Source organism: Vombatus ursinus, unplaced genomic scaffold (genome assembly GCF_900497805.2).
Source record: "Vombatus ursinus unplaced genomic scaffold, bare-nosed wombat genome assembly UNPS02008996.1, whole genome shotgun sequence".
Taxonomy (NCBI): Eukaryota; Metazoa; Chordata; class Mammalia; order Diprotodontia; family Vombatidae; genus Vombatus; species Vombatus ursinus.
The window spans coordinates 2,241,033-2,267,699 of NW_020948774.1; the positions used below are offsets into that span (position 1 = coordinate 2,241,033).

The 26,667-nt window shown below is 42.3% G+C and overlaps 1 protein-coding gene across 5 annotated transcripts in view; it reads right to left on the minus strand.

Annotated features, from left to right (window-relative positions):
• Positions 1–25,771, minus strand: part of BAIAP2 (BAI1 associated protein 2) — a 167,661-nt gene extending 141,890 nt beyond the window's left edge. For 2 of the 5 annotated variants that reach the window (XM_027850066.1, XM_027850069.1), the window contains exon 1: positions 25,629–25,770. In XM_027850066.1, the coding sequence (XP_027705867.1) occupies positions 25,629–25,700 (72 nt within the window). In that variant the 5' untranslated portion in view covers positions 25,701–25,770. Of the gene's footprint in view, positions 1–25,628 lie in introns of all 5 variants that reach the window. The other 3 variants (XM_027850070.1, XM_027850067.1, XM_027850068.1) reach the window with 2 other exon arrangements.
• Positions 25,772–26,667: the final 896 nt, after the last annotated feature.

A 26,667-nucleotide genomic window follows, 5' to 3' on the forward strand; every position in this document is an offset into this window, starting at 1 on the left:
AAGAAAGAAAGAAAGAAAGAAAGAAAGAAAGAAAGAAAGAAAGAAAGGAAGAAAGAAAGAAAGAAAGAAAGGAAAAATTGAGAGAGAAGGAAGGGATAGAGGAAGGAAGGAAAGAAAAAAGGAAGGAAAGAAAGAAGGAAAGAAGGAAGGAAGGGAATCATTGAAACATTTGTGAAATGTACAGAAGAAAAGCCAAAAGGAACCGTAGAGAAACGAGACATCTTTGAAAATAACAAAAGTTTTATACTTAAAAAGAAAGGCAAGCCATACATAATAGAGATTTGCAGTTTCATGAACAACTCTCTCCTCCTCTACTACGTACTTGGAAGTGTTCCTTTTACTTAACATTTTTAAATTAGAATTTTTAAGGATGAAAAAACAAAACAACAACAACAAAAAAGAGTAAGGTATGTCAGTCACCTGAGCTCTGTGATATTAAACTAAAGTAAGAGCTCTTAACCTGTGGTCCATAAACTTGGATGGAAAAAAAAAAATGCATCTTAATTTTCACTAACTTTTGGTTTCTTTTGTAATCAAATACATTATTTTTGGCATTTAGAAACATTATTCTGAGAGAGGGTTCAGAGGCCTCTCTACACTCCCAAAGGGCTCCATGACACACAAAAAAGGTTAAGAACTCCTAATCTAAAGGCATCTCCCAAACCCCAAAACAGAAACTTAATAGAACATATAAAGTAGAAGGAAGGCAAGAGTGAAGTAGGTAACATGAGTTTAGAAACCTGAAGAGAAAAGCCAATCTATCAATAATCTTTGGAGAAGGCTCTGGGGATGCTGGAACCCAACTGGGGGTATGAGACCAGTAAAGAGGCTGGGGCTCAGATCCTAGTGGAAAGATACCAGACTGAGAGTTAGGAGAAAGGCATATGAATCTGAGACATTACTATCTGTATGATGGTAAACAAGTCACTTAACTGAGCCTCAGTTTCTGTAAAACGGGGGAAAGTGACAATTACTCTACCTACCTCACAATGTTATTAAAAAAAAAAAAACAACTTAAAACATTGTGCAATGAGTCAAGGATGGGAATAAGAGCTCCTAAAAGTGTAAAGCAGGTGACTGAAGTCAGTGTAGCCCACCCTCCCCAGGAAGAATCTGGAAGGCCAGATAAGGATAGGGCCTCTCTCAACCAGGGTTCCACAAGAGGGTAGAGAAGGGGTATAATGAAAACTGAACTTGGAGCCAGATGTGAGTTGGAATCCTGGTTTGGATTATCAGTCTCCTCACCTATAAAATTAGGAGACTGGAACAAGCTTACTTCCTATTCTAAATCCTCTAATCCTATGAAAAGGAATATGAGGTTGGGTACATAATAAACTGTGCTAGGCAAGCTAATCTGAGGCTAGACTGTAGCTTCCTTATTAATAGAGATGTTCTGTAAACTTGTCACTTCTAGGTTTTTCTCTTGTTTTGTTTTTCTCTGCATGCCTAATAAAGTTCCTTTTGAAAAATTCCAACCTTGCCTCAGCTTGTTACACATGACTCCCCATTCACTCACTCTTATGTTCCTGTACAACTGTCCTGTTGGCTATTTCCCAAATGTGGTCCTCCTCCACCTTCCACCCCTAAGCCTTTGAACAGTCTGTCCCCTGTGTGGGGAATGCACTCCTTAGCATACTTCAAGGATGTTCACATGGCACTAGAAATCTTTGTTGCTATCCCTAGGTGTTGTTAAGTGGTATTCAAATGATCACATGTATACATCTTTGTTTGCAACCTACAGCAGAATGTAAGTTTTGTGAGGGCAGGTTTGTTGTTTTTTTCCCCAATTGTCTTTCTAGTCCTATCACTTTGGATTGCATTGGTTGAATTAAGGGGGAAAAGGGATGTCAAGAAAAAGTGAGGGGAAAGGAGAAAAACCAAGAGTATTCAAGACAGGACCCACTTCTTCATGGCAAGTTTGCTAGTGTTGGTAGCTGTCCCCCAGTCCCAAGAAGAAAATCAGAGAAGTAAAAACTCCTGTGGCAATCAGCAGTGATTACTGATCCCTTTCAATCTAAGCATTCCCTTATGAGTCTGCTGGAGAAAGTTTTGTTGTTCAATTGTTTCAGTTGTGTCTGATTCTCTGTGACCCCTTTGTGGTTTTTCTTGGCAAAGATATTAGAGAAGTTTGCCATTTCCTTCTCCAGCTCATTTTACAGATGAGAAAACTGAAGCAAATGTGGTTAAGTGACTTGCCTAGGGTCACACAGCTAGTAAGAGTCTGAGGCCAGAGATTTGAACTCACAAAGCTGAGGTCTTCCTGACTCCAGGTCTAGCATAGAGCACTGAATACCACTGAAGCACCTTGCTGCCCCTACTGGACGTTAGGCTGAGTACACCAAAATTCTATTATATTTATATTCAAGGCATAAGAAGAACTGGAATAAAAGAACTGCTTTTGTTTTCTTTTTTTAATCATGTCATCACCAAAGGGAATATGGAAAAACACACACACACACACCCCAATTAGAAAAGAGAAGGGGAGGAAACTCTGAAGAAGAGCCATTTGGACTTCATCACAGTATATGCAAAGAAATTCAAAACCAAGACACAGTGAGACATTATGCCCTGGTGGAAGTCTGAATCACAATGGAGGGCTTCCAGGATCATGTAGTTTATAAGCATACATGAAGATTACTTATTCTATAGAAGTTACATTCTTGTTTATTTTCCATTCTATGTTACCCTCTGGGCATTCACATTTAGATTGGCAATTTTAGAACCTAAGCAATCATTGGGGATTGTTAAAACTCTTCTATGTAATATCTCACTGTACTATGCAAATGAAGAATTTAGATAAAGACAGGGAACCCATCAAGTTGTCTAACATTACAGGTTGCCCCTATTGTGTTTTGACGCATAACTTCTTTGTTCAACTGTATTTATGATTATAATAGTGTACTTTAGGGACTAGAGCATTGAGTAGTGGATGGAGCACCAGCCTTGCAATCAAGAAGGCCTGGTTCAAATTCTGCATCTGCTACTTACTAGCTTATGGGACCATGAGCAAGTCACTCAATTTTTCTGAGCCTAAATCTCTACATCTAGGCAGCTGGGTGGTGCAGTGGTTAGAGTACAGGGCCTGGAATCAAAAAGACCTGAGTGAAATTCAGCCTCAGACACTTAGTAGTTATGGGATCCTGGACAAATCACTTAACTTAACAGAGGTCTGCTTCAGTTTTCTCATCTATAGAATGAGAATAATACTTACACTACCCACTTCACAGGGTCATTGTGAGGAAAGTCCTTTAAAAAAAAATAGCACTTTGGTACTGGATAAATGTGAGCTATCATTATTGGTAACAGTAATATTATCACAGTAATATTATTGTAAACAGGATGGGGGATTGTGTTTCTGTTTTGTTGATGCTATTACTACTAACAATTATATATCACTTTAACATCTTAAAACTCATTTTGAGCCTAAGAACAACCCCATGAAGTAGATACTCTATAGATATAATAGTAATAAGCATTTATATAGCCCTTATATAATAATAATAACTAGCATTTATATAGCCCTTACTATGTGCCAAGCACTTTACAAATATTGTCTTATTTGATCCTCTCAACAACCCTGGGAGGTATGCTTCTGTCCTCCAGCTCTCAACTCACATATCAGGCAGGATTTGGCTTCTGTGTCACTAAGACTGAGAGGCCTACTTAAAAGAGCTAAGAAACTTTCAGAGAGGATCACAGCAGAAGCCCTAAAACCTTGGGGGGGAGGAGGAGGAGGAATCAAGGTATTTCTAAGAGGAGGAAACTGGGGCTCAAACTTGCCTGCCCATAGTCAAGCAACTACTAAGTGGCAGAGATGGGATTATTCACATTCCAAGTTCTCTTCCCTCCGTATAGCACTCTAACAGTCATACCCCCTTCATCTCTAAGAGGTAGTTAGAATCATAGAACCACAGACCATCAAAGCTGGAAGAGATAGATCTTCCAGGTCACCTAGTCTAGCCCTTCACTTCACCAATGCCAGCAGCTTTGATTTCTCCCCCCCCCCCCCCGCCTGCCATTTTCCTACTAGTGTACCAACTGCTTGAATTTGTGCCATAATGATATTTTACAATGGTTTTCCTATCTAGGAACAAAGCCTGGCACTATTTTTCAATTGATGGAAAAGTATTGATTTAGTCCACTCAAAGATACAGGAACATGAGTCTTTTAGCCCCACACCAAGCACTTGAGCCCTTTCATTTCATATTCTTGGGAGAGCATGTGAACAAAGGGAGAGAAAAAGGGACAGGGAACCCCACCCCACCTCCACATACTAATGTCTAATAAATTGATTAAACATGTGTCACCCCATGGGAGGCTGACCAAACACTCCAGAAATCTTTTCCGCCTAAAGCACTTCAGTCCTGGGTGTTCCCAGCCTAGCTGCTTTGAAGAATGTGACCATTTTCATTTACTTTAGCTGTTGCTGAATTCAAAAAAAAAAAAATGGCTACGTAGTCCACCACACATACAACACCCCTGTCCCTGATTCCACTCCCCCTTTTGCTTGGTCTTTCCCTCCAGTAATCCCAGGCTGAGTTCCAATGTTTGCCAGTTGAGGAATTCTGTTTATTCTCCAACTGTAGTCTTCGCTCATGGCCTTTCTCCAGTGGTTTTCCTGGCAGGGCAGCAGCAGCTAACAAAAAAGTCAAGTTCCTTTGCTGGCAAAAGGAAATGGCTACCCCTGGTGTTCCTTTGCTTCCCCCCACCCCCAACACACACACACACACACACACACACACACACACACACTTCTTCATAGCAAGGCTAAAGTTTTTTTTTTAAAAGGGCGGAGGGGAATTACCCTAACTGCATGGAAAATGCCAAAGGAAGATGCATTTCCTCTCTCTACACTCACCATCCTCCTCCTCTCCAAGGTTTTAGGGCTTCTGCTGTGATCCTCTCTGAAAGTTTCTTAGCTCTTTTAAGTAGGCCTCTCAGTCTTAGTGACACAGAAGCCAAATCCTGCCTGATATGTGAGTTGAGAGCTGGAGGACAGAAGCAAAGTTTCTGGGGAAGGGAGAAGGGAACAGGGAAGTGGGAGCAATTGTATGGTTTCAGGACAGGGAATTTGGGGGAAGGGAGGAGAGGAGGAGGCAAGACACACCTCCCTCCCTCACTTCCCCAATCCCCCAAGAAATCACTCCTACAGTTTTCAGGGAAAGGTTAACCTACGTGTTACCTCCTAGTCATCTAATGGATTATACTTCCCTTCACTGTTCCACGTAATCACTCAGGAGAAATGAGCTCACTGTCAGAAAAATGCCCTCTGTCACACATATCACCACAGGCTGCAAATTTAGGGGAGATCTGTACTCTAGAAAGCCACAACTTCCCACTACTGAAATCCAGTGAGCTATCTGCAAAACTCATCAGTTTGTGAAAATGGTTTCTCTCATCCCCTCCCCCAAGGCCAACCCTCCCACCAAACAACCTGTTATACAGTAGCACCCATTGTTGGCGTCACCAGGATACTGCAGACTTCTGCAATTAGACACCCAGGTTCCTCCAATCATTCCACAACACTGGTCAATGTTTACCCAGCAGAAATCTGGCCAGGGCTTCTGCAAGGAAGGATAGAAAGCAAAGAGTTGACTCAGTGCTGGTGGAAATCAATAATGATTTTACCACAGTAACAGAAAAGTACTTGTGAAGCCCTTGTGAAGCCCTGAATCACAGGCCCAATAGGCATACTTTATTCGATGCCCATGTAAATAACTTAGGGGAGGACCCCCCCACAACATACACAAAATAAAAATTTTGTTCTTCACCTTACCACTTTTATCCTACTGGAAGGATTTGAAGGGTTCTCCATAAGGTTCAGGAAATAAAGTGGCAAGGCCAGGTCCACACCCAGCCATGAGAAAAATGAACCATGTTAGACTTGCAACTCCATTTTCCCCTGGGAGGTTATCATGAAAGGGAGGTGGATGCCACTAAAACCTTAGCAAGAAAAATACAGTTGCCCTGCAATTCTAGCCTGAACAAGACTTAAGGCCGGAAAACCAAAGACATATTGTTCAGTCATTCAGTCTTTCCAACTCTTCGTGAACCCATGGACCATAACACACCAATACTATCCATGGGCTTTCCTTGGCAAAGATACTGGAGTGGTTTGCCATTTCCTTCTCCAGTGGATTAAGGCAAACAGAGGTTAAGTGACTTGCCCAGAGTCATATAGCTAGTAAATGTCTGAGGCTGGATTTGAACTTAAGTCTTCCTGACTCCAGCTCCAGTGTTTCTATCAGACAAGAGACAGGCAGAAAAATTCATCCAACCCATGGAGAATGATTCCTACAGGGTTTCAAATCAAATCAACATTTCTCCCCCAACAGCTTCTCTAACCATCATCATCATCACTGGCTGAAGCACCGGGGATAAATTGAAGTTTAAAAGATAGTCACAGAATTTTAAGAACTGAACATCTCATTTTATAGACGAGGAAACAGAGGCACAGAGAAAAGAAGGAGTTTTCTCAAGGTTTCCTCAGTGACAGAGAGCCAAGATTCAAACATAAGTCATCTGACTCCAAATCCCGGTTCTTTAAATAATGCCCAAGTGTGGTTAAACAAGGTATACTCTGGAAATGAGAAAGCAAATAGGATCGTCAGTTTAGAGATGAATGGAACCCTAGAGGCTATCTAGTCCAGCCCTCTTATTTTACAGATGGGGCAACTGAGGCCCAGAGAGATGAAGTGCTTTGTCAAGAATGACCACATGGCTAAGTGCCAAAGACAGGATTTGAACCCAGGTCCCAACTCCAAATCCAGTGCCCTATCCACCCTTCTGCTATTCTACTTCTACACATGGCCTGTTATGGGAGAAAGAGTCAGATGGTCGAGAAGCTCGCATTAGCTTAGGAGCTCCTGTGACAAGAACTAATAAGGAAACTGGAGGAGTTCACAGAAATGTAGATTAAAATTTAAACAGCAGACAGGCTTTAGCATCCGTTGGGTACCTATCCTCCCACCCATCCCCACCCAGTTGAGCCTCCTCAATCTGGTTTTCAGTGGCCTTTCAGGACTCCATAGTTGTTAGTTATTAACAAAGCTTTCAATGAATCAGTGAAAAGAAAAAAAAATGTTCTGTGTAAAAAGTACTCTTGCACCACAAAGAGTTCTCATAAGTCAAGAAAAACTCATATGCCCCAAACCAATCAAGTTTGCCTTCTACTATTGTTGTTATTGTTGTTGTTCAGTTGTATCCAACCCTCTGTGACCCCGTGGACCATGGCAGGCCAATTCTGTCCATGGGGTTTTCTTGGCAAAGATACTGGAGTGCTTTGCTATTTCCTTCTCTGGTGGATTAAGGCAAACAGGGTTAAGTGACTTGCCCAGTGTCTCACACAGCTAGTAAGTGTCTGAGGCCAGATTTGAACTCATGTCTTCCTAATTTCAGGCCCAGAATCCTATTCACTGAGCTATCTAATTGCCCTTGCCTTCTACTAGGTATACACACATACCCAACAATTCTTGGGTTAATATGCTCATTATTTCTAAGATTTATGACTTTACAGGTGCAGGTAAGGTGACCTTGCAGTCCCTCCACACCAGGAGTTGCTATGGAGAAAAAAAAAATCATCCTTTGGCAACAAGAATCTTTTCTGCTTTAAGCTAACCCTCAAGCAGACAAATAGACATATCAGACTCTACTTAAGGCCAATGCTCTCCTGTACTCTTATGGGCTTCACTATGCTAGAGTCACCTCCACACCAGGAGTCCTGTATCAGAAAAGGACTTTCATGAAGATTAGTATTTTAAGAAAGTCAGATCGGTCAGTAAGATTCCAAAGTTTTATTTGTTTAAATAAAGTCAGGCTGTGACTCTGGGGAAATAACACTATGACATAAACCACCTCTCTCCAGAGGCAAAAGAAAAGGGCAAATCAAGTTGGAGGACAAAGAGTATGGGATCATAGATCTGGAGCTCCACAGAGGGAGAGAGAGGACTTTACCGAACTCCCCGTGGGTTGTTATCTGTATTTTCTGCTTTACAAAAAAGTTTCATTTCTATAAGTCATAGTGTCTTTTAGAAGCAGAAGAGCTCTCAAACGTCATCTAGTGGACCCCTCTCATTTTATGAATGAGGAAACCGAAACAGAGAGAGGTTAAAGTGCTCTCTCTATTCAGGGTAAAAGGTGACTGGGTAGTTCAACGGATAGAGTGCTAGACGTAGAGTCTGAAAGACTCATCTTCCTGAGTTCAAATACAGCCTCAGAAACTTACTAGCTGAATGACCCTGGGCAAGTCAATTAACCCTGTTTGCCTCAGTTTCCTCAACTACAAAATGACCTGGAGAAGGAAATGGCAAACCACTCCAGGATCTTTGCCAAGAAAACCCCAAATGGGATCACAAAGAGTTGGACATGACTAAAATGTCTCAAAAACAACAACACTCAGAGTCACACTAAAGCTAGCAAGTATCTGAGGCTAGATTTGAACTCAGATTTACCCAAGGACACAAGGTGGTAAGTACTAGAGTGAGGATTTGAATCCTCTGGCCCCAAGTCTAGCATTCTTTCCATTCAATCACTCTGCCTCCTATTCTTCTGCCCAAAGTATCTGGTGGTCTGGCAAGAAAGGGGGAAAATGGCACTGAAAGATAGAGAAAACCTCCATTTTGCCACAGTACAACAGTTCTCAACCATTGGTAATCCTGCAGGACACATGTCAATAGCACAGCTTTAAAAACTAAAAGGAACAATTAGGTCTCCAGCACAGCTCCTCCTCCATGATATAAAATAGTCTGGTGCCCTATAAAAGGAATAAATGGAAAAGAAGTATAGCTTTCCCTTTCCAGGGGGCTCCTATCCTTCACTGAAAAAAACCCAGAAACCAACACATCGATCAGGAGGGCAAATGTGTCCTTTAAGAGGTCCTGTTTGTTCTTGTCTCTAAAAAAGGTCATGCACATGAATTAATTCCCAAAGGAAGGTGGGAAGTTCTAGCTATTGAGCATCAGCTATGAACACCTTTCATTTCAGCCCCATTTATTAGTACCTCCTACGTGTAAAGCACTGTGCTGGGCAATGGGAGAGCTACAAGGATTAAATAAGACAGTTTCTACCCTCACAGAGCTCCCATATAGTGGCAATTCCTCCAACTTTTTTCTTCAGAGCAACTGTGATTTCAATGGTCTAAATAATCACTCCACTAATGCAAACCACAACCCTTGCAGGTTGTGTGGCCTTGTGGCCAACTCTTTGGGTCAAGTCAGCCCTTTTGTAGATAAGCCTCTCCAAGCTAAGATAGGTTTCGAGACAACAGTCCACCAACAAACAGATCTTCCCTTCAATAAGCCTTTCCAGATGGCTAAGACCTACCAATGGTCCTACCTTACTTCTTTGAGAACATAGGGTCAATGTCCATGCCATGATGAGGCATCAGAGTTCTGTGGTGGATTCTGAAGAAAGGAGCAAAATCAAATCTGATTATCCTACCTAAGGTGAGGGGTAGAAGGGGGTTCAAGGATGACATATTGAGCCAAAAGAACATAACTGAATTTCCTTTTCAGATGAGGGGCAGGGAACACAGCAGGGTTTGAACATTAGGACTAAACAGCGAGGTCACTTCCTTCCTGTCTCAGTGCCTGGCATCCTGCAGATATAGGACTTCAATAGGAAAACGCCATAACCTGGTCCCTGGTCTCCAGAGTGACATTTTCCATCTTTGCTTCAGATAGACAAAGACAAATTTGACTTGGGCCAAATAATAAACTTCATTCCCAAACCATACTATTTTTTTGAGAAGGGGTTCCTTAACTGGGCATGAAATTTGCATTCAAGTTACTTTTTGCCTGTGGTTACTGAAAAGCTAGAACTGATATCCCCCCAGTCAATTGCTTTTATAATGAAATCACAGTTTGCTGCTATGGAAATCCTAAAGTCGTCATAAACATAGGACTACTATTTGATTGAAATTAGAGGAAAAAATAGTGCTGATATAATCAGCCTGAAAATAGAAAAATTACTACAATTAAGCAGACAACACACATGAAGAGTCCTGCTCTGACTACTATAACAGCAGCTCCATAAAGAATCACCCAAACTATAATAACAATGTTGTATGACATTTATGATTGCCAAGTTTGTCATTTGCACTCGCCAAGTGTGGGGAAACCCATCTCTATTGGTCTACATTATTATTTCTTAATAGACAATGTATGATTGCCATTTGCCCCATTAGAACATACCAGACCATCCCACTCTTTTTCTAGTTAAGATAATGAACTATAGTTTCAGTGGGCTGGGCTTCTGGTAGAGGGGAAACTTCATTATGCTAATAATTAGGGTGGTTGGGCTGCAGGCACAGAATAGTATGAGACCATCATACCTTCTATCTCCCACGTGCCAGGTGAAACATTTCTACCAAAGCAGCTGCTGCCAAATCAAATGAGATAATATAAGTAAAGTGTTTTGCAAACCTTAAAGTGCCATATAAATGTCAACTATTATTATTTCCCAAAAGATGATAAGCTAGAAATCTCTAAAACACATTCAGTAGCAGCAATAAATTGGAAAAAAAAAGTATATATACAATAAAAAGTATATATACAATAAAATAATAAATAAAAAGCCTACTTCAGTTTAAGTGATCAAGTTTCTATACCATGGAAGTTATTCCCACAAAGGTTCTCTACTAAGCAAAATTAAAATACATTTAATCATCAGGTGCAGTGGTACATGCCTATTATCAATCCCTGCTACTAGGATTGCTTGAGTGCAGGTAGACTAAAACCAATTGAGTATTTGAACTAAGTCTACATCAATATGGTGAGCCTCCAGGAATAGGGTTGCCTAAGGTTTTGACCCAGGTTGGAAACAGCAAATTAAAGCTGTGTCAAACAGAAGTGTGATCAGGCTCATGAGAGGCCACTTTACTTCCAGGCTGGGTGAGATGGGGAAATCCAGTTTCAGGAAATACAAAATAAAGTATAATCAATGTACAGTATGATTCCCAAGTCATACAGTAGAGAGTAAAGACAATACACTCCTACCCATGATAAATACAGTCCTGGTGTCACAGGATTAATTTTATAAAGGAGGAAACTAAAGATGAAAGAGATTTAATGACTCCTCCAAGGTCACACTAGAAGTAAATAGCAGAGCTAGCACCCAAACCTAGCTCCTGAATTCAAATCTGGTATTCTTTAAACTACACCAAGATTTCTTCCACAAAGGCAAGGCTATCCTTCCTAGAATCAAAACCCAAATCAACCAACTATGCCAAATCTAAGACAGAAAGCCTAACTATAAAGAAATACAGGTAGAAAAAAAATATTTTTCAGTTACTGGAATTATCTTTGTCTGGTTTTCTTGGTCTGCTCTAAAATTCCCAGTATGCCAACTAACTCACTAGAGACTTAGTAGTTCTAAAATCAAAAGCAGATGAAACATAATTTTCTCTTTCAGGGGGTCCACAAGATTAAAATTATTTTTGTAACAAAACTAAGATATTTTATTACCTCCAATTTATCCTGCAAATAGCTTGTTTGTACACAGATGTTTTCTCTATCTCTCATTAGACTGTGAACATCTTGAGGGCATGGACTGTCTTTTGCTTTTCTTTGTATCCCCAGCCCTTAGCACCATGCCTGAATGCTGATCAATACTGATAAGACATAGCCCACATAAACAAAAGCTCTTTGGTCAATTCTTAATCACTTTCAATAGTATAAAGGAATCCTGGGACCAAAAAGCTGGAGAACCTCTTCTTAACACCACTACGTCCAAACGTTAGAGGAGAACAGCTGTAACAACTCTCCATTTCTTTCCCCTAAAAAAGTGAGAAAATATTTGAAACCTCATAATCAGTAGTTTGTGGAGGCTTCATCAACTGAACATGTTAAGACTATCAATTGTTAAATAGGTCCTTCAGAAGGCAGTCTGGAGGGTAGGGACTATACAGCATTTCCTCCTTTGTGGGGAAGAGTGCTCTGAAAATGAATGTAAGCCAGTGAAAAATCCCAGGGCAGAAGAAGGACAAATCACCAGACTCAGGAGAAGAGAAATAATATAGTATCTACACAGTAATAAGGCCATCAAAATGGGAATCTTATGAAACTCAATTTTAATTTAAACCTGTGGTCTCCAAATTTTTTTTAAAATAACATACCTTTATTGGTTAAAAGTTTGAGCATCCCCCCAATTTATGTATATTTATTTATTAGTTATATACATGTAATACTACACTGATGATTATATACATTAAAAACACACACCAAAAAAATTTTAAATTAAAGGAAGAGATAAAGATTAAGTGTTTAATCTTAGATTCAATAGGGAACCAGTCACTGGCATTTACTGAGAGGTGACATGGGCAGACCCATACTTTGGAAAAACCATTTTGACAGTTGTATGGGGGAAGGATTAGGGTGAGTATAGATCTGAGACAGGCAGTCCCATTAGGAGATCATTTCAATAGTCTGAGCAAGAGACAAGGGTTGTGTGTGAAGAGAGGACAGATCAAAAAGATGTTGCTAACAACAAGCATTTATTAAGCACCTACTATGCCAGGCACTGTGCTAAGCCCTGGGGATAAGGGCTAAGAAAGAAAGGTAAGGAGGTAAAAATGACAAGATTTGGCAACTGACTGAATGTGTGCAGTGGGTAAGAATAAGAAGCCGAGGATGACTGGAAGGATGGTGCTGCTCATCTGAAATGTAGAGTACAACCCATCTATGACAAGTGAGCCAATCACTTTTATCCACAGAAAATCAAAAGGGATAACGAAGTTCTTATTCACCAGACACTATAGTGGCTAGCTGACCAATGGAGTGTCAATCATGGGGTGCCTGCTGTAGCCATGAACTGATCAGAGGAGTCGAGTGAAGTTGTGCCATGGGGGCCAGAGAATTTTCATTGGCACCTATGAAGTTGCTGGTGAGGATATCTACTAAGAGGGGGCTGAGTCTGGGACAGAAAGGGAGAGTTTGGAAGCTTGTCAAGGTGAAGACCTGGAGTTAAAGAATCCTTCTTCTGCCTGGGCTCTACATAGAACAACCTCCCTGATAGAGTCAGAAAGTGTGGTTGTATTAGAAAGAAGCCCTGTAATTAGCTACTAAAGGGAAGGTGGGCAGATTACTCATCCTTGAGGTCCTACCACAGCCCTCACTTTGGAGACCACTGCTTTAAGCAATATTTCTTCTCCTTACTCCTAACCTACCTTCCTTCCTTTTCTTTCTTTCTTTCCTTCTTTCTCTTTTAAAATATTTTTACTGATATCTTTTTGTATCACCTCCAAACTTTCTTTTAAAAGGCCAAGTGTTTAGATGGCAAGGCAGCCTGGGTATAGTAGCACTGTCTCCAGTAACAGCTTACCTAAGAAGCAATCAAGCCTGACCACACTCCAACCCAGTGTAAGGCAGATACTCTCTGGACTGAAGCACTAGGAAGGAGATATTTTCCATGCTGAGATTCACTCAGAAATCCGACTTAGAGCCAGAAGGGACTTCAGTGCTCATCTAGCCCTATTTCTCCAATTTATAGATGAAGAATTTGAGGTCCAGATGCTCTGATGAAGGCCAAATAACCCAGTGATCTGATGAAGGCCAAAAATTCAATTCAATAAGTACTTACTAAATGTCTACTATACTATAGAGTTAAAGCTGCATGAGGCTTTAGTTGTAATTTAGTCTAACCTCTTTATTTTACAGATGAGGAAACAGACTTAGTTAAATGACTTGCACTAGGTAGCTGCCGGTGATAAGAAGACAAAACCATCCCTGCCCTCAAGGGGCTTATATTCTACTTTGGGGAAAAAGAAAAGGAAATATAGAGACAGAGAAGTCAAGAAGTTGGTCAGGTAACCTGATTACTACTCTAGTGCTTTTTCCATTGTATCTCACTGGATGTCCCTCAAGGTTCAAATCTCCTTTGCCCCTATGGTGAGTGGCAAATGGTGTGAATCCATGCTCAAACAAAAATACCAACCACTGAAACAGGCATGGGAATTTTCACAGCAGCAAGGATGGCGACAGGAAACAGATGGAGATTGTGTTGCATGTTCTAATAACTGCCAAGCAAGATGTAAAGGTGGTAGGTGGGAATGAAGTGTTAAAGTTATAAAGGCCTAGGTTTTGGAAAAGTTTAATATTCAAAATTATCTTGCATGGACTGAAATTGGTTGTGTTTTTTATTTTTATTTTTTATTGTTAAGAGGCACAATTTTTACAAAGCACCCACACTCAAATAACAGCTACTAGCTCAACATAATGAACTACCTGACTGCCTTCCTACCTGAGGTTTCCAAGGTTACCTTGTGAAGGAGAATGAGTCTCACAATCAGTTAAGGCTCAGGGCTGCTGATCTTGCCACCTTAAGTTACCCACTTGACAAACTCTTTTTCCCCCATGGCTCAGCACTTGTGCTTCCTGGCACTCCAGGGAAGCCAGATGTTAGGGGCAGCAGAATGTGCAAAATATCAAGAAACTCCATAGGGGAGAGGGAATCTAAGGTATCAACCATTTCCCTTTTCCTCATGTATCAGGCTGTCTTCTCAGTCTAACCATTCCCAAACCCCTTCCCTTTAGCTTCCATGACTATTTATACCATCCCCACCAAACTCAAAACTGCAAAAGTGCCTAACTGAGCTATGTGCCTCATAAATGCTGGTTGAATGGAATTTACAAACTGCCATCCCCTCTTCTTCAGGCCATTGAGTTAAGCAACAAAGCTTGGTCATCATCACACCATCTTACTGTTGTCAGTCCAGGAAGATAAGGGCTCCCAGCTGCTTTTCTTAAGGCAAATACCTGAAGGAAGAATATACATACATACACACATACATACACTGGAAAGAGAAATTCTTACACAAGCAAATCTGCTCACATGATTCCTTCAAAATAAAACAATAACTAGGTTTCAGCTCCTGGGAACACAATACCCAACCAACAAGGAAATGTCCAAAAGACCCTGTTCCATATTTATTTCCCCCAACAAACCAATCCCTGATCTTTGAGGAAAGGAAGACTTGGTTCAGAGTGCATTCCTCATTTATCTGTTTTCCAGGGTAGACATTCTCTCAGCTTAGTAAACCAACACCTCTCCAACTTGGCTAGGCTGGGCTTGTCCCTTGCATGTGTCAGATCTCTACTGACACTTCTGGGGTTGAAGCCTGCTCCTATGAGAGCCATCCTAGCAGCTGTAGAGTTACAAGGTACATAAGGATGAATCAGAGCACGGGGGAAGTGGGATTACGTTGGTGGAAGGTGCCAGCTCCCTCCGTTCGGCTCTGTAATTACTACACGGACGTAGGCAGCTGATTGTAGCAGCAGCATCAGTGAGGGGGAGGCTGACAGCTCTGCCACCATCTCATTAAGCACAATCTTTCCAAGGAGAGCACAGTTTTTTTGTAAAATCATTATGAAAGGCTTCCTTATCGTGATGCCTTAAGGAAAATCTTTGGGGGTAAGCTATGGACCAGAGAGGAAGAAGACCATTGTTGGTTCAGTGCATCCAAGTACATCAATGCAAGAAGATAAAACCCCATACTAGTAGGCTACTGAAGCCACCATGACTCTCAGGCAACTTTTCCAATTGTTGCTGCTGCTCCGGCAGGACCATCAATGAGACAGCTATGCCAAACTTAAGTGGCAGCAGGCAGCAAGTACCAGCCCTTCCACCCACATCATTCCTAGGGATGACTAGGTAACTGCTGCCACTGGAAAGGCTGGGCTTCATTAACCGAAGGGAAGTTGCAAGCATGACTGCTCCCTCCTTCAGCTGCAGAAGGAGGGAATCTCCTACCCTCCCATTCCAAAGCTCTGCCCAGCCCCCAGAAATTAACGTTCTGTTAATATCACTCCCACAACATGCTCAGCACTGAAAAAGTCATCGCCCTCAAGGGATGTCATTCCAAAAAGACACAGGAGACACAACACAGACCTGGACATAGGGAAAAGGCATATTGTTGCTGAGCTGTTGGGGCATATTTTCTATAATTAGACTTAGTTGACACAAACACACACACACACACACACACACACACACACACACATACACACACACACACATACCTCCTCCCATGCTAGAATATATACACACACCTTTGAGGACCATTCATTCTTACAATTGAATTTTTGAGGACTAGCTTCAATCAATTCTGTCCAGCTCTGGACCCCTGCTCAAAATTAAATTCTCAGTGAGAAGACAGAAGGAACCCAACCAACTTAAAAACTCTTGCCTGTCCAAAAATTCTGCGTGGAAAACTGACTCCCTCAAATGATAGGTGGCTTCCCTTTTGTATTCAGACATAATATCTAATAGAATTGCCTGTATTCAAAATGTTATCATGTAGGGCATTGTCAGGGCACCAACACACTATCCTCTAGTCCAGATGAGTCATCTGTCTTTTGGGAGATGCAGAGAATGTTAGGTACCTAACAGGACAAGATGAGATCAGCAGTCACTGCAATGGATAAATTGCCTTTTTCTGCTTCAAGTACTAGACAAAGTATCATCAAATTAATCCTGTCCAGCCTCCAGTTCTTGGAAACAGAAGAATCTGCTAAAAGCTAGAGAGAGGAGGGGAAAAAAAAGTACTGCATTTTATGGCAAGGGGAAAAGGAATTGCAGTACCAATCTGTCCTTAACCCCAAATCTAAATGCCATCCAAGATAGTGATCTTCCATTCTACCTAGAAACTCACTGCCTCAGAGAAACACATACCTGCAGTTTCTCTGCTCCCGCAAATGGGAATTTCTAATTACCTAGTATATATTTACCTCTAAGCCCATTTCAGTAGTCTCCAAGTAAAAATTTCATGAAACCATGTTCAGTCAGGCCTCTGCTGGAAGTCAACCATTACACACATTTGCACTGCAATGCTGAGTAAAGTTTAAGGCTGAGCTCAGCAGTAAAGTGATGGGTGACTCTGCTGCCCAGACATCTCCATAATATCTATACCTTCAGAAAGCAAAGTTGAATGAATGTATGTTGAAGAGATGAGGAGGAAAAATGTGTCATCAGATCATAGACTCAGAACCTCAGAGATCACCTAGCTCAATGCCCTCTTTCCCAGAGAAGTTAAGTGATTTATTTGCCCATGGTCACACAAATAATGGGATTCGAACTTTGGTCCTCTGCCTCCAAATTTAGCAGTCTTTCCACTACTCCAAACTCAGTTCCCAAGGAGCAAATTGTCACATCACAAGCAGCTGTCCCGAGGAGTTTTCCACAAAGTTAACACACCACCAGTCCCAAAAGAGATTCAGCCTATAGGTTAGAGCTGCACATGGAGGACAAACTCAAATTTACCCTGAAAACAAACCAAGATACAAGCAGTCTAATCCCATCTGTAGTCTGTAGTCAAAGACACTTATGGGCAATTGGCATATTCAGAGTAACAAATACATGTGCTTGAGGCAAGAGCTGGCCACTCTGCCAGAAATGGCAACACTTTCCACAAGTAATCTCAAAAGGACACTACCAATACTGATTTCTCAGATGATAACAAAGCAGGTCAATGACAGGGAAAGCAGTTCCCCAAACTCTGGCATGACAGAATGAAATAGCATCCCCAAAGTCATCTGAGTCCATATATTCAAGAACAAATTTCAACCAACATTTAGCATCAACCATTTGCAACTTTGATATATCAACGATCACATCAGTTTGGGTACCCCTTCTACCAGTACAGAAAGAAATGCATTTGTGCTTTCTCATCCTGTCTGATTTGTCAGATTTGAACTCAGGGAGGTGAGTCTTCCTGACTCCAAGACTGGCACTCTTATCTACTGCGCCACCTAGCTACCCTAAATTCTGTATAAAGGATCTACCAAATGCACTGGGGGCCTTTCCCTGGTTCTCTGACTCCAAATTCAGCAGCCTCCTCCACACTATGCTGATGAAGCATAGGTCAGAGAAGCAGGTATCTATTACCTCTCCAGTCACTCACACAGGACTGAACACATCTTTCCTGAGAAATTAGACTGAGCTCCCAAGAAACAAAATGCTCCATCACAACCAGCTGTCCTAAGGCATTTTTCACTAGTTGTAGTAGTCTGGGTAAATTCAGAAGTAATCTGGCTAAAAGAACCAGAGGAAGGCCTCCAATGGATAGCAGTGTAGTACTGAGTCTGATTGTGTATCATCCCTTACTATTATTAAATGACCAGCTCAATTACCTTTCCCAGTCATACATATCCTTAATATGTCCTTGACACACTGCTTCTCACAAAAGTCATTACTGCTAATAATCTGCAGTCTACTTATAGCTTGTCATTGTTTTTTGGGTCACCTACAGTTTGATTCTTCTGAGATTGTGAAGCTCTACAGTTCTGAGCCTGAAGGGTACTAGCTGGATTTTGTGGCAAAGAACAGCTTGGGATCAGCAAATGTGCTGTGCAATTTTCCAAATTCAATTCAGCTCATCTCCCCTCTTGTTTGATTCTGAGACAAAATGCAGTATCCATTTACAGTAACCACCCAAATTTTTATAGATGTACATATATACACACATGCTCTGCCTTCTCTCTCTCTCTCTCACATAGGCTAACTTGGTAGACTGACTTTTACAATGAATGTCATAATCTGAGCAAAGTACATTTTTACCTACTTTACTTTTTCAGTGTAGGTAAAGAGCCTGATCATCAGCACAAAAATCATGTGTAAATGGAATTATCTGGAAGACTTCACCATTGATAAAGAATCCTTCTTCTACTTGGGCTCTGTGCAGAACAACCTCCCAGACAGTCTCCTTGGCACAGCTCCTTGTTTTAGGCTTTGAAGTTTGGGTAAATGGAATTGACAGCAAATCAATGAACAACAATATCTCCAATAGACTAATCTTAATATATGTAATAGATATCTTGTTTAGAGCCTTTAAGACTGCATTTTGTTCATCCAAGTAAAATACTTTTTTGAAATGAACAACCGCACTTTCTACAACTCTCTGTCAGTTGCATGACTGAGATGTAACCAACTATAGAAAACTACAGAGAGAAACTTTGTTGTTTCTTTCTCATATTTTCTTCAAGAATGCCTTTGCACTCAAATATTTTATATTCATGAGAAAGTAGGCATACAGGTACAGTGGTGGTTGATGTCTTCTTGATCACTTTTTATTTTTGTTAACTGTCCATCTGTTATCTTTCCTGTTCTTTTTAAACCTTCCCCCCTCTAAAACATCTTGGAAATCAATCCTTCGATGCCTCCAAAATTATGTCTCCTCCAGGACATATTTCTTCTGTCTGGTTTTGATCAGGTCCAGCCACTTTTCCTAACTTCAACTAATGTTTCCTGACACTTTCTCATTATGAGGCAGTTTAGCCCAAATGTGGTGCTTAATATATCATCATCTATGAGAATAAATCATTATGGAAAGCAAATCGATTTCTTTTTTGCCCTGGTTTGTTGCATCCTCATGGTTTCATCTATAAATGCTCTCTGGGATGACCTGGTTTAGCTGGATCTCACACCAAGCTCTCTAGCTCTCAGCAGGCTAATTTTCTTCTCAACTGTTTTTTCACTGTTTCTAATCTCCCCTCTATAATCTTTTGCAAATTAGCTAGTACTGGTGCCCTTGGCTGCCATGTCTCTGCCTGGCAAGGAGATAAAGTGTTTACTGGCTGGGGAAGGTTTTTCAGCTCTCAGCGTCTTCATTGTTTTGCACTGAGGTTCAACTTCTCTTGTGTGAGTTAAGTTTTTATTCCCCCCCCCACCCCAGTTTCCCATTTTTCAGAGTGGACAGATCATATAACCAGGTCAGGTTGGAGCTACTATTATCATAGACAGTGCCTTCTCATTTTTCTCCCTTCTTCTGATTTGCTATTAATTTTGTCCTTAGACCTTACCAGTCAATAGAATGCTGACTATAGTTGTTCCAGGTATGTTAGGAAGTAGTCATTTTCATTTGTAGTAATATTATTCAGGGCTTACTTCATCTAGGGCCTTCCTGCTCTCTCCTTGGAGAAAAAGTATACCACATAAAAAGTGTGTTGTGGCTTCCCAGTGATCTTGCAAGCCTTCGGACTATCCTTTCTCAATACTGAGCTACATTTTCCAATAGTTTTTGCTGCCTTCCACATTGCCCACCTTCATGTTGCCACTAAGTAAGTGCACTGGCTTAACCTGGAGGATCTTGATCAGGCTTTTCATAGAAAATCTCAACTTCAACCACCGCAATGAGATGCTGACACGTAAGCTGCATGATGCTCTGTTCACCAATGTTCATCATCATCATGGAGAGGTGAGATGACCAAACATCCTGTGAAATTATGTTTCTGGTTGCTTTAGGGGAGAACTGCCAACTCATATTTTATTCACCCTTGCAAGGAGAATTTATTCATTGTCTTTCCATTTAGTCGCTTTTTTTTACTGTCTTGTATTTTCATCATGGTTCAATTTCTATATGGTGGGTATTTTAACTTGTTAGTCTTTAGACAAAGGACATACATTAAAATAACCAAAAGCTAAATTAATGTTTAGATAAGCTAAGACCGGAGTGCGTCTCAGCATATATAAGCATACTCTGCCCCATATCCCACCACTCTGCTACCATCATTGCTAAATATGAAGTAAGCCACAAACTGAGGGTTGCTTTGCAGTCTAGTCCAATGCCTCATTATACTATGGAGGGGACCATGGGTTCTCAAAGGTTAAGCCATCACTACAAGTTCAAGTGAGTGAGAAAGCAAGTGAGAAAGGCTTGTAAGTATGGGCCTACTAATCCACAGGCTATATCTACTACCCAAGGCTCAATCTTGCTTAGCATAGAGACAAGAAGGTTGGCTTGTTCAGTCATTTTCAGTACCGTCCAACTCTCTGTGAGCCCATTTAGAGTTTTCTTGGCAAAGATACCGGAGTGGCTTGCCATTTTGTTCTCCAGCACATTTTACAGATGAGGAAACTGAGGCAGACAGGGTTACACAGCTAGTAAGTATCTAATTTGTCAGATATGAACTCAGAGAAGTGAGCCTTCCTGTCTCCAGGCCCAGCACTCCATCCACTGCATCACCTAGCTGCCTCAAGAAGGTCGTCTATTAAGTGATTAAGTTTTTGTTTTGTTTTGTTTTTTAAAGCATGTCGATCTACAATACAGAAACAGAGGATGAGATCATTGGATCATGGATCTAAAGGCAAGAAGGGACCTCAGAGACCAACTAGTCTAACACCCTCAATTTTACAGCAGTCCCTGTCCTCAGGGACCACCTAATCTAATGGGGGGGGAGGAAGAGGAAGGAGATAAGACAAAAGCACAAATAATTACAATTTAATAAGTGTGAATTCTATGAGAAATTTGAGGGAGATTACTTTCACCTGAAGGCTCAGAGTTGATTTCACGGAAGAAGTACCATCTGAGTGGGCCCTTGATAGGGAGGATTTCAACAGACAGAAGGGGTACAGAAACAGAGGCAGAAAGAGATACTTAAGGTTCCTGGCAATGGGTAACAACATGAGTAACAATATAAACTAAACCCCTTTGACACCTGCAACATTGTTTGCATTCATCCCTGGTAAGTTAAATCATCTTTTAGCAGTTTTACATTGAAGAACAATGAATTCTACATTAGAACAACTGAACGAACAAACTTGTATTTTTAATCTGTACCCAGATAGTCTATGTCTGCCTTCAGCAACTGACTGAGGAAGAAGGCAGGATGAATGCAGGCATACTCCTATTTGGCTGAAACATATGAAATAAATGAAAGGGAGTGATAGCTAATAAGGCTAAAAAAAAAAGTAAGCCAGATTGTAGACGGTTTTGTATGCTCCTTGAAGGGCATACTTAGTTTGGAGATGAGTTCCAATGAACTTCAGGTTTTGGGTTTTGTTTTTTTTTTCCAAATCAAAAACCTTAGTTTTTCAGATTCAGAACCTTCTAGTTGACTGGAGAAATGACTGGGAATTGTACTCTCCATGGGCACCTGGAGGAGAAAGGCAAATGCAGACCCCCTTTCATATCCAATGAAATTCCCTAAGGGATGTATCTACCAAAGGCAGTCAAGACACTAAGAAAAAGGGCCATACTTTCCAGTTGCATTTTCTCCTATGATACTAGGGAAAATCAAAACTGCACACTTTATTCTCACATATTTAATCAGAAAGAGCTTGGAAGCGCTTCTCTGGTTTTCCTCTCTTTGCCAAGGCAAACACACCACTTAGAAGTCCAGTTGATATGATGCAACAGCCAAAATAAACAGTACAACAGCATTCAAAGGATTTTAGCCCTGCTTCTAGGGCCACTGCACTTACAAGACAAGAGAATCACAGACAGGCATTGAAACGGGCATTTAAAGGAACCAAGGGCTGAGCCAAGAGAAAGAACTATACAGCAATAGGACTGTGCCTAGAAAACTAAAATTCCCAGATCTCTACCCTGTGGGTTCAGTTCATCTACCAAATGCTTCCTTATTTCTTAATCTCCTTGTCCAAGATGCCAAGTTGTCAAATCCACACCTATACAGTTCATCAACCCCAAGCCCCTCCTTGATTTAAAAAAAAAAGATAGTTGCATCAGTTTTATAGGATTTAACAATCATGTCAACAACTGAGCTGTTAAAAAAAACAAAAAAAAAACTACCTATAAAATCAACCACCCCAATAAACAGCAGTACCGCAGGGCTGTTACTAGGTCATATGAGTTTCCAGAATGAAACACATCTCCTTTGACACCTGCAATGTTGTTTGTGTCCAACCCTGGTAAATTATATATCATCTTATTAGCAAACTTTTACATTGGATAGCAATGAACTCCACATTGGAACAAACTGAATAAACACCAAACTTGCATTTTTAATCTCTACCAAGATAGGCCATTTCTGCCTTCAGTAAATTGACCTTACAGAAGGAGGACCTAATATTTTTTCCTGCCACCACTGGACTGGTTTCATTTCACAGTCTCAAATAAATTGCAGTTCCATACTTTAAGCATACAATGCCGTAACTGCTAATGTTTGAACATAAGAACACATAGATTATAACTATTTTATTAGAACCTATCACAGGATTCACTAGAGCAGAACTACTAGCTTATAATCCAAACCACATAAGATGCTTTTAATTGGTTTTAGTTCATCCACAAAGAAAAAAAAAAGAGGAAGACAATTCTGACACTTCTCCATTCCCCCCCTACTGATAACTAAATCACAATAGCAGGCAGAGCTAATCACTAATGATTTAATAAATCTTCCTTCTCATAACAGCATCTGCTTCCCAGGGAAACTATATACATGTAGTTTACATATATATATATATATATATATATACACATACATATATACATTATATGTATGTAAGTATACACACACACATTCAGAGAAGAAAATGACACTGTTCCTTCAGTGAGTTTACCTCTTAATTGATTCTTTCTAAGGGATACCATGGAAATTATAGAAAGGGATAGAAGACTTAACATAACTTCAAAACTAATTTAGATAGCTAGGTTTTTTCATCAGCTTCAAATTTTCCTCCAAATCCTACAGCTACAGTTTTAAGGGCTTTATGAAATAAAAGCCGAATTAGTAAAGTACATTCTGTCCCTTGGACTTTCGCTAAAAACCAAATGGGCTGTCCTAGGAGCTTCCATGGGATATGGCCCAGAATGAGTTAAGAGGGTTTGCTTCACAGTCCACTGACTCAGAAGACACAGCCATGGTTGTTTGGCAATTAAAAACTGTTGCTTTGCAGAGTGAGTGTACTGCAATTCCACTTAGTGAGCTAGCTGTAAGCCAGTAACTGCAATGTAAATACTGACCACTCTAATCTTACTGACCACCGCTTAACCTTCAGACCTAGCAATGAAGAAAGGAATAGCATTAACTTCCAGAATGTGCCTAAAATTCATTTTTCTCAGCAGAGCCCCATGGATTGGATCAGCTATTTTTTTTTCCTAAAAAAAGAAGACTGATGCTTGCAAAAGGGGGACTGAGCTCTTGTCTCCAACACATAAAAATGATAGGGATTCTTCCTGTTTCTGGAACCAACCATTTGTTGGGGAGGTGGTGAGTCCAAATGCAGGATCTGAGTTGAGACTGCATTCTAAAAGTCAAAGGACGTGAATCTGATTTTTAAAATATAACTGAAGCATAGGAAATCCTTTTCAGCTTTTAAATTACTCCTCCACAATTATACTCACCACCACCATCACCAAGTTACATAAGCTAAATTATCTGTCCACTCATCTACCCTATCCACAAAGCAGTTGCTATCCCCCCACCACCCAACCCTATAGGATATTCTGTAATTTCCTAAAGCATAAAGCTTTGAAGGAATTAAATCTCAATTGTAAATAAAAATACTTGCATAACAGCAGTTGGAAGACACAGCAAGGTACTAATAAAGACACAGTAACTAAAATCTCAGCCATTTGATAACTGTTATAAGAGCCAGCAGAGAACACGTATAGATTATACAGAGAACTGCACTGTAAAGAGAACTACCTCCCTTGGCCTTTCCTACAGCTTAATTCTCACTCTGAATGATGTCTCATCTTATTTTATGTGGTTTTCTAGGCCACACAAATAAAATCTCTATTTGGTTCTATGTTTTGTATTGCCTCTTTATTCACAGAAGGCATAATCAATCCACACTAAATATACAAGAAGGTCTGATTTTTTTTCTCCTCTCCCCAACTTAAAAAAAAAAAAACCTTTCTCCACTACACACTGGGGGAAAAAAAAGAAAGTTATTAAGGATTTTGTAGAGAAAAGGAGGAACTCAGCCTAAGCCGTTATGCCTCAAAGATTTCATGAAGTGCCAACCATAGCGCATAGCAAAGACCAAGGCCAAACAGCCCAGTATCAAGAACCGACTTTAAGACTAAATCTGTGCCCAGGTGCCACCTGTGACTTTACATCAACACTAGAAAAAAGACCCCAGTATCTATCTTGCGTCGATACCACAGGGAAGTCCTCCACTAAAGGAACAGGTAGGTAAGTGGCGAGCTCGGGTGATCGACGGAGAGAGAGAAAATCTCAACCTAAACTAACTCAATCTGTTAGGAAAAGCACTTGAGAGTGAGTGCCAAGCTTTCCAGGGCAGCGGCTGGAGCCGCACTGAGGGAAAAGCCCCTGGGACATACAGCCAGCCATTTCCCCTCCTGCACACCTCCCCCCAACCCAAAGCGCCACCCCTCAACCTGTGCCTCCCCGCGAGGCGCGTACCCGGGTCGTCCCCAGGCGTGGGTAGGACTAGGCTGGAGCTTCTCCAGCTGGGCACCTCCCAGCTCCGGTAGAAGCTGCCTGCCCCGGGCATGGACGCCCTCGGGGGGCGGAAGGGGAGGGGGAGAGGGCAGGAAAAACTTAGAACGGGCAAGCCTCCAGGGGTGGGGGCTCCCACCAGATTTGGGGCAGGGGAATTAAAGGAAGAGAGGATTAGCAAGGAAATCCCCAAGCACAGAGTGGCACTGGGTGGCCAGAGTGGGGCACGGAGGTGGGCACGAAGTGCGGCACAGAGAGGCATCGAGTAAGCAGAGTGGGGCAAAGAGGAGGCAACGGAGGGGGGCACAAATGGGGGGCACAGAAGGGGGCGCAGAGTGGGGAGCAGGGCTGGGCAGAGGACGCCACGAAAGCAGGCAGCACAGATCCTGGACACTGCAGGGCGCGCTGTGGCTCGGGGTGTCCAAGGATGGGCGGGGGGCACGGCAGGACGCGGTAGTTCCCCTCCAGAGGCTGGAGGTGCGGCGGGCTCACCTTGTAGACATTCTCCGTCAGTCGGTGCACCTCTTCAGAGCGCGACATGGTCCTGGGTCCCGGCTGCACCATAGACCGGAGCGGGAGCAACTGCGAGGCGAGCCCGGAGTGCCGGAAAAAGAAGAGTGGAGCGCGGAGCCACCGCGGCACCTCTTATAGCCTCCCCAGTCCCGCCGTCCCGCGGCTCCGCCTCCTGCCCGCAGCTGCCGCCCGAGCCGCTGGCGAGCCGACAACCACCACGACACCGCCTCTGCCTCCACCGATGACACCGCCCCCTTGCCCAGGGATAGCAGCGCCCCCGGGCCTGCCGGCAGCTCTCCCTCCTCCCTCTTCCAGCCGTCGCTAGGCAACCTCCCGCCCCGCCCCCGCACTTTGCCTGTGATTGGTGAGGATCAAGAGGAGGAGAAAACGGGGGAGGGCGTCAGGGGCGGAGACGAACGGACCGTCTCAGTGCGCCGATTGGTCAGGGCGGGTGTCCTTCTGGATAGGGGAGGAGGAGGCGGAGGCGTGGAGGAGGCTTTAAGCCCATTGGGAAGAAAGGATGAGGGCGCCTCGGTACCAGCCTGCCTGGGGGTGGGGACGGAGGGGGTGGGGTGCAGCAGGAAGAAGGGAGCAGAAGGTGGGGAGGAGGAGTGGGGAGCCGAGAGGGAATGCGGCAACCGGGAGGAGAGGGGAAGGAGGGGTTGGATTGGTGAGTGAAAGAGAAGCACTTTGCGAAGTAGGAACTTGGGGCTTTCCTGGAGGAAGCTGCCTCAGCCCCTGACTTAGCGCGGGCTTGAGTGGACACAGGGGGCTGGAGGGGCCCCTTCCCTCCTACATTCTGCCCCCAGCTGACTGGCACAGGGAGGCAACCCCGCCGATGCCAGGATCCCGCTTCGTCCCCCTGTGCTGCCACGTGCTCCCGAAATCACCCGCTTCCTAGATGGTGCGGACCGGACCAGCTGTACCCTCTGGCCCTCATGGCTTTTCTTGTCCCGCTTCTCCCGCTTCTGAGTTTGGAGAGAGACTGGCCGGCTGGCATTTGTTCTGTGAAGATCAA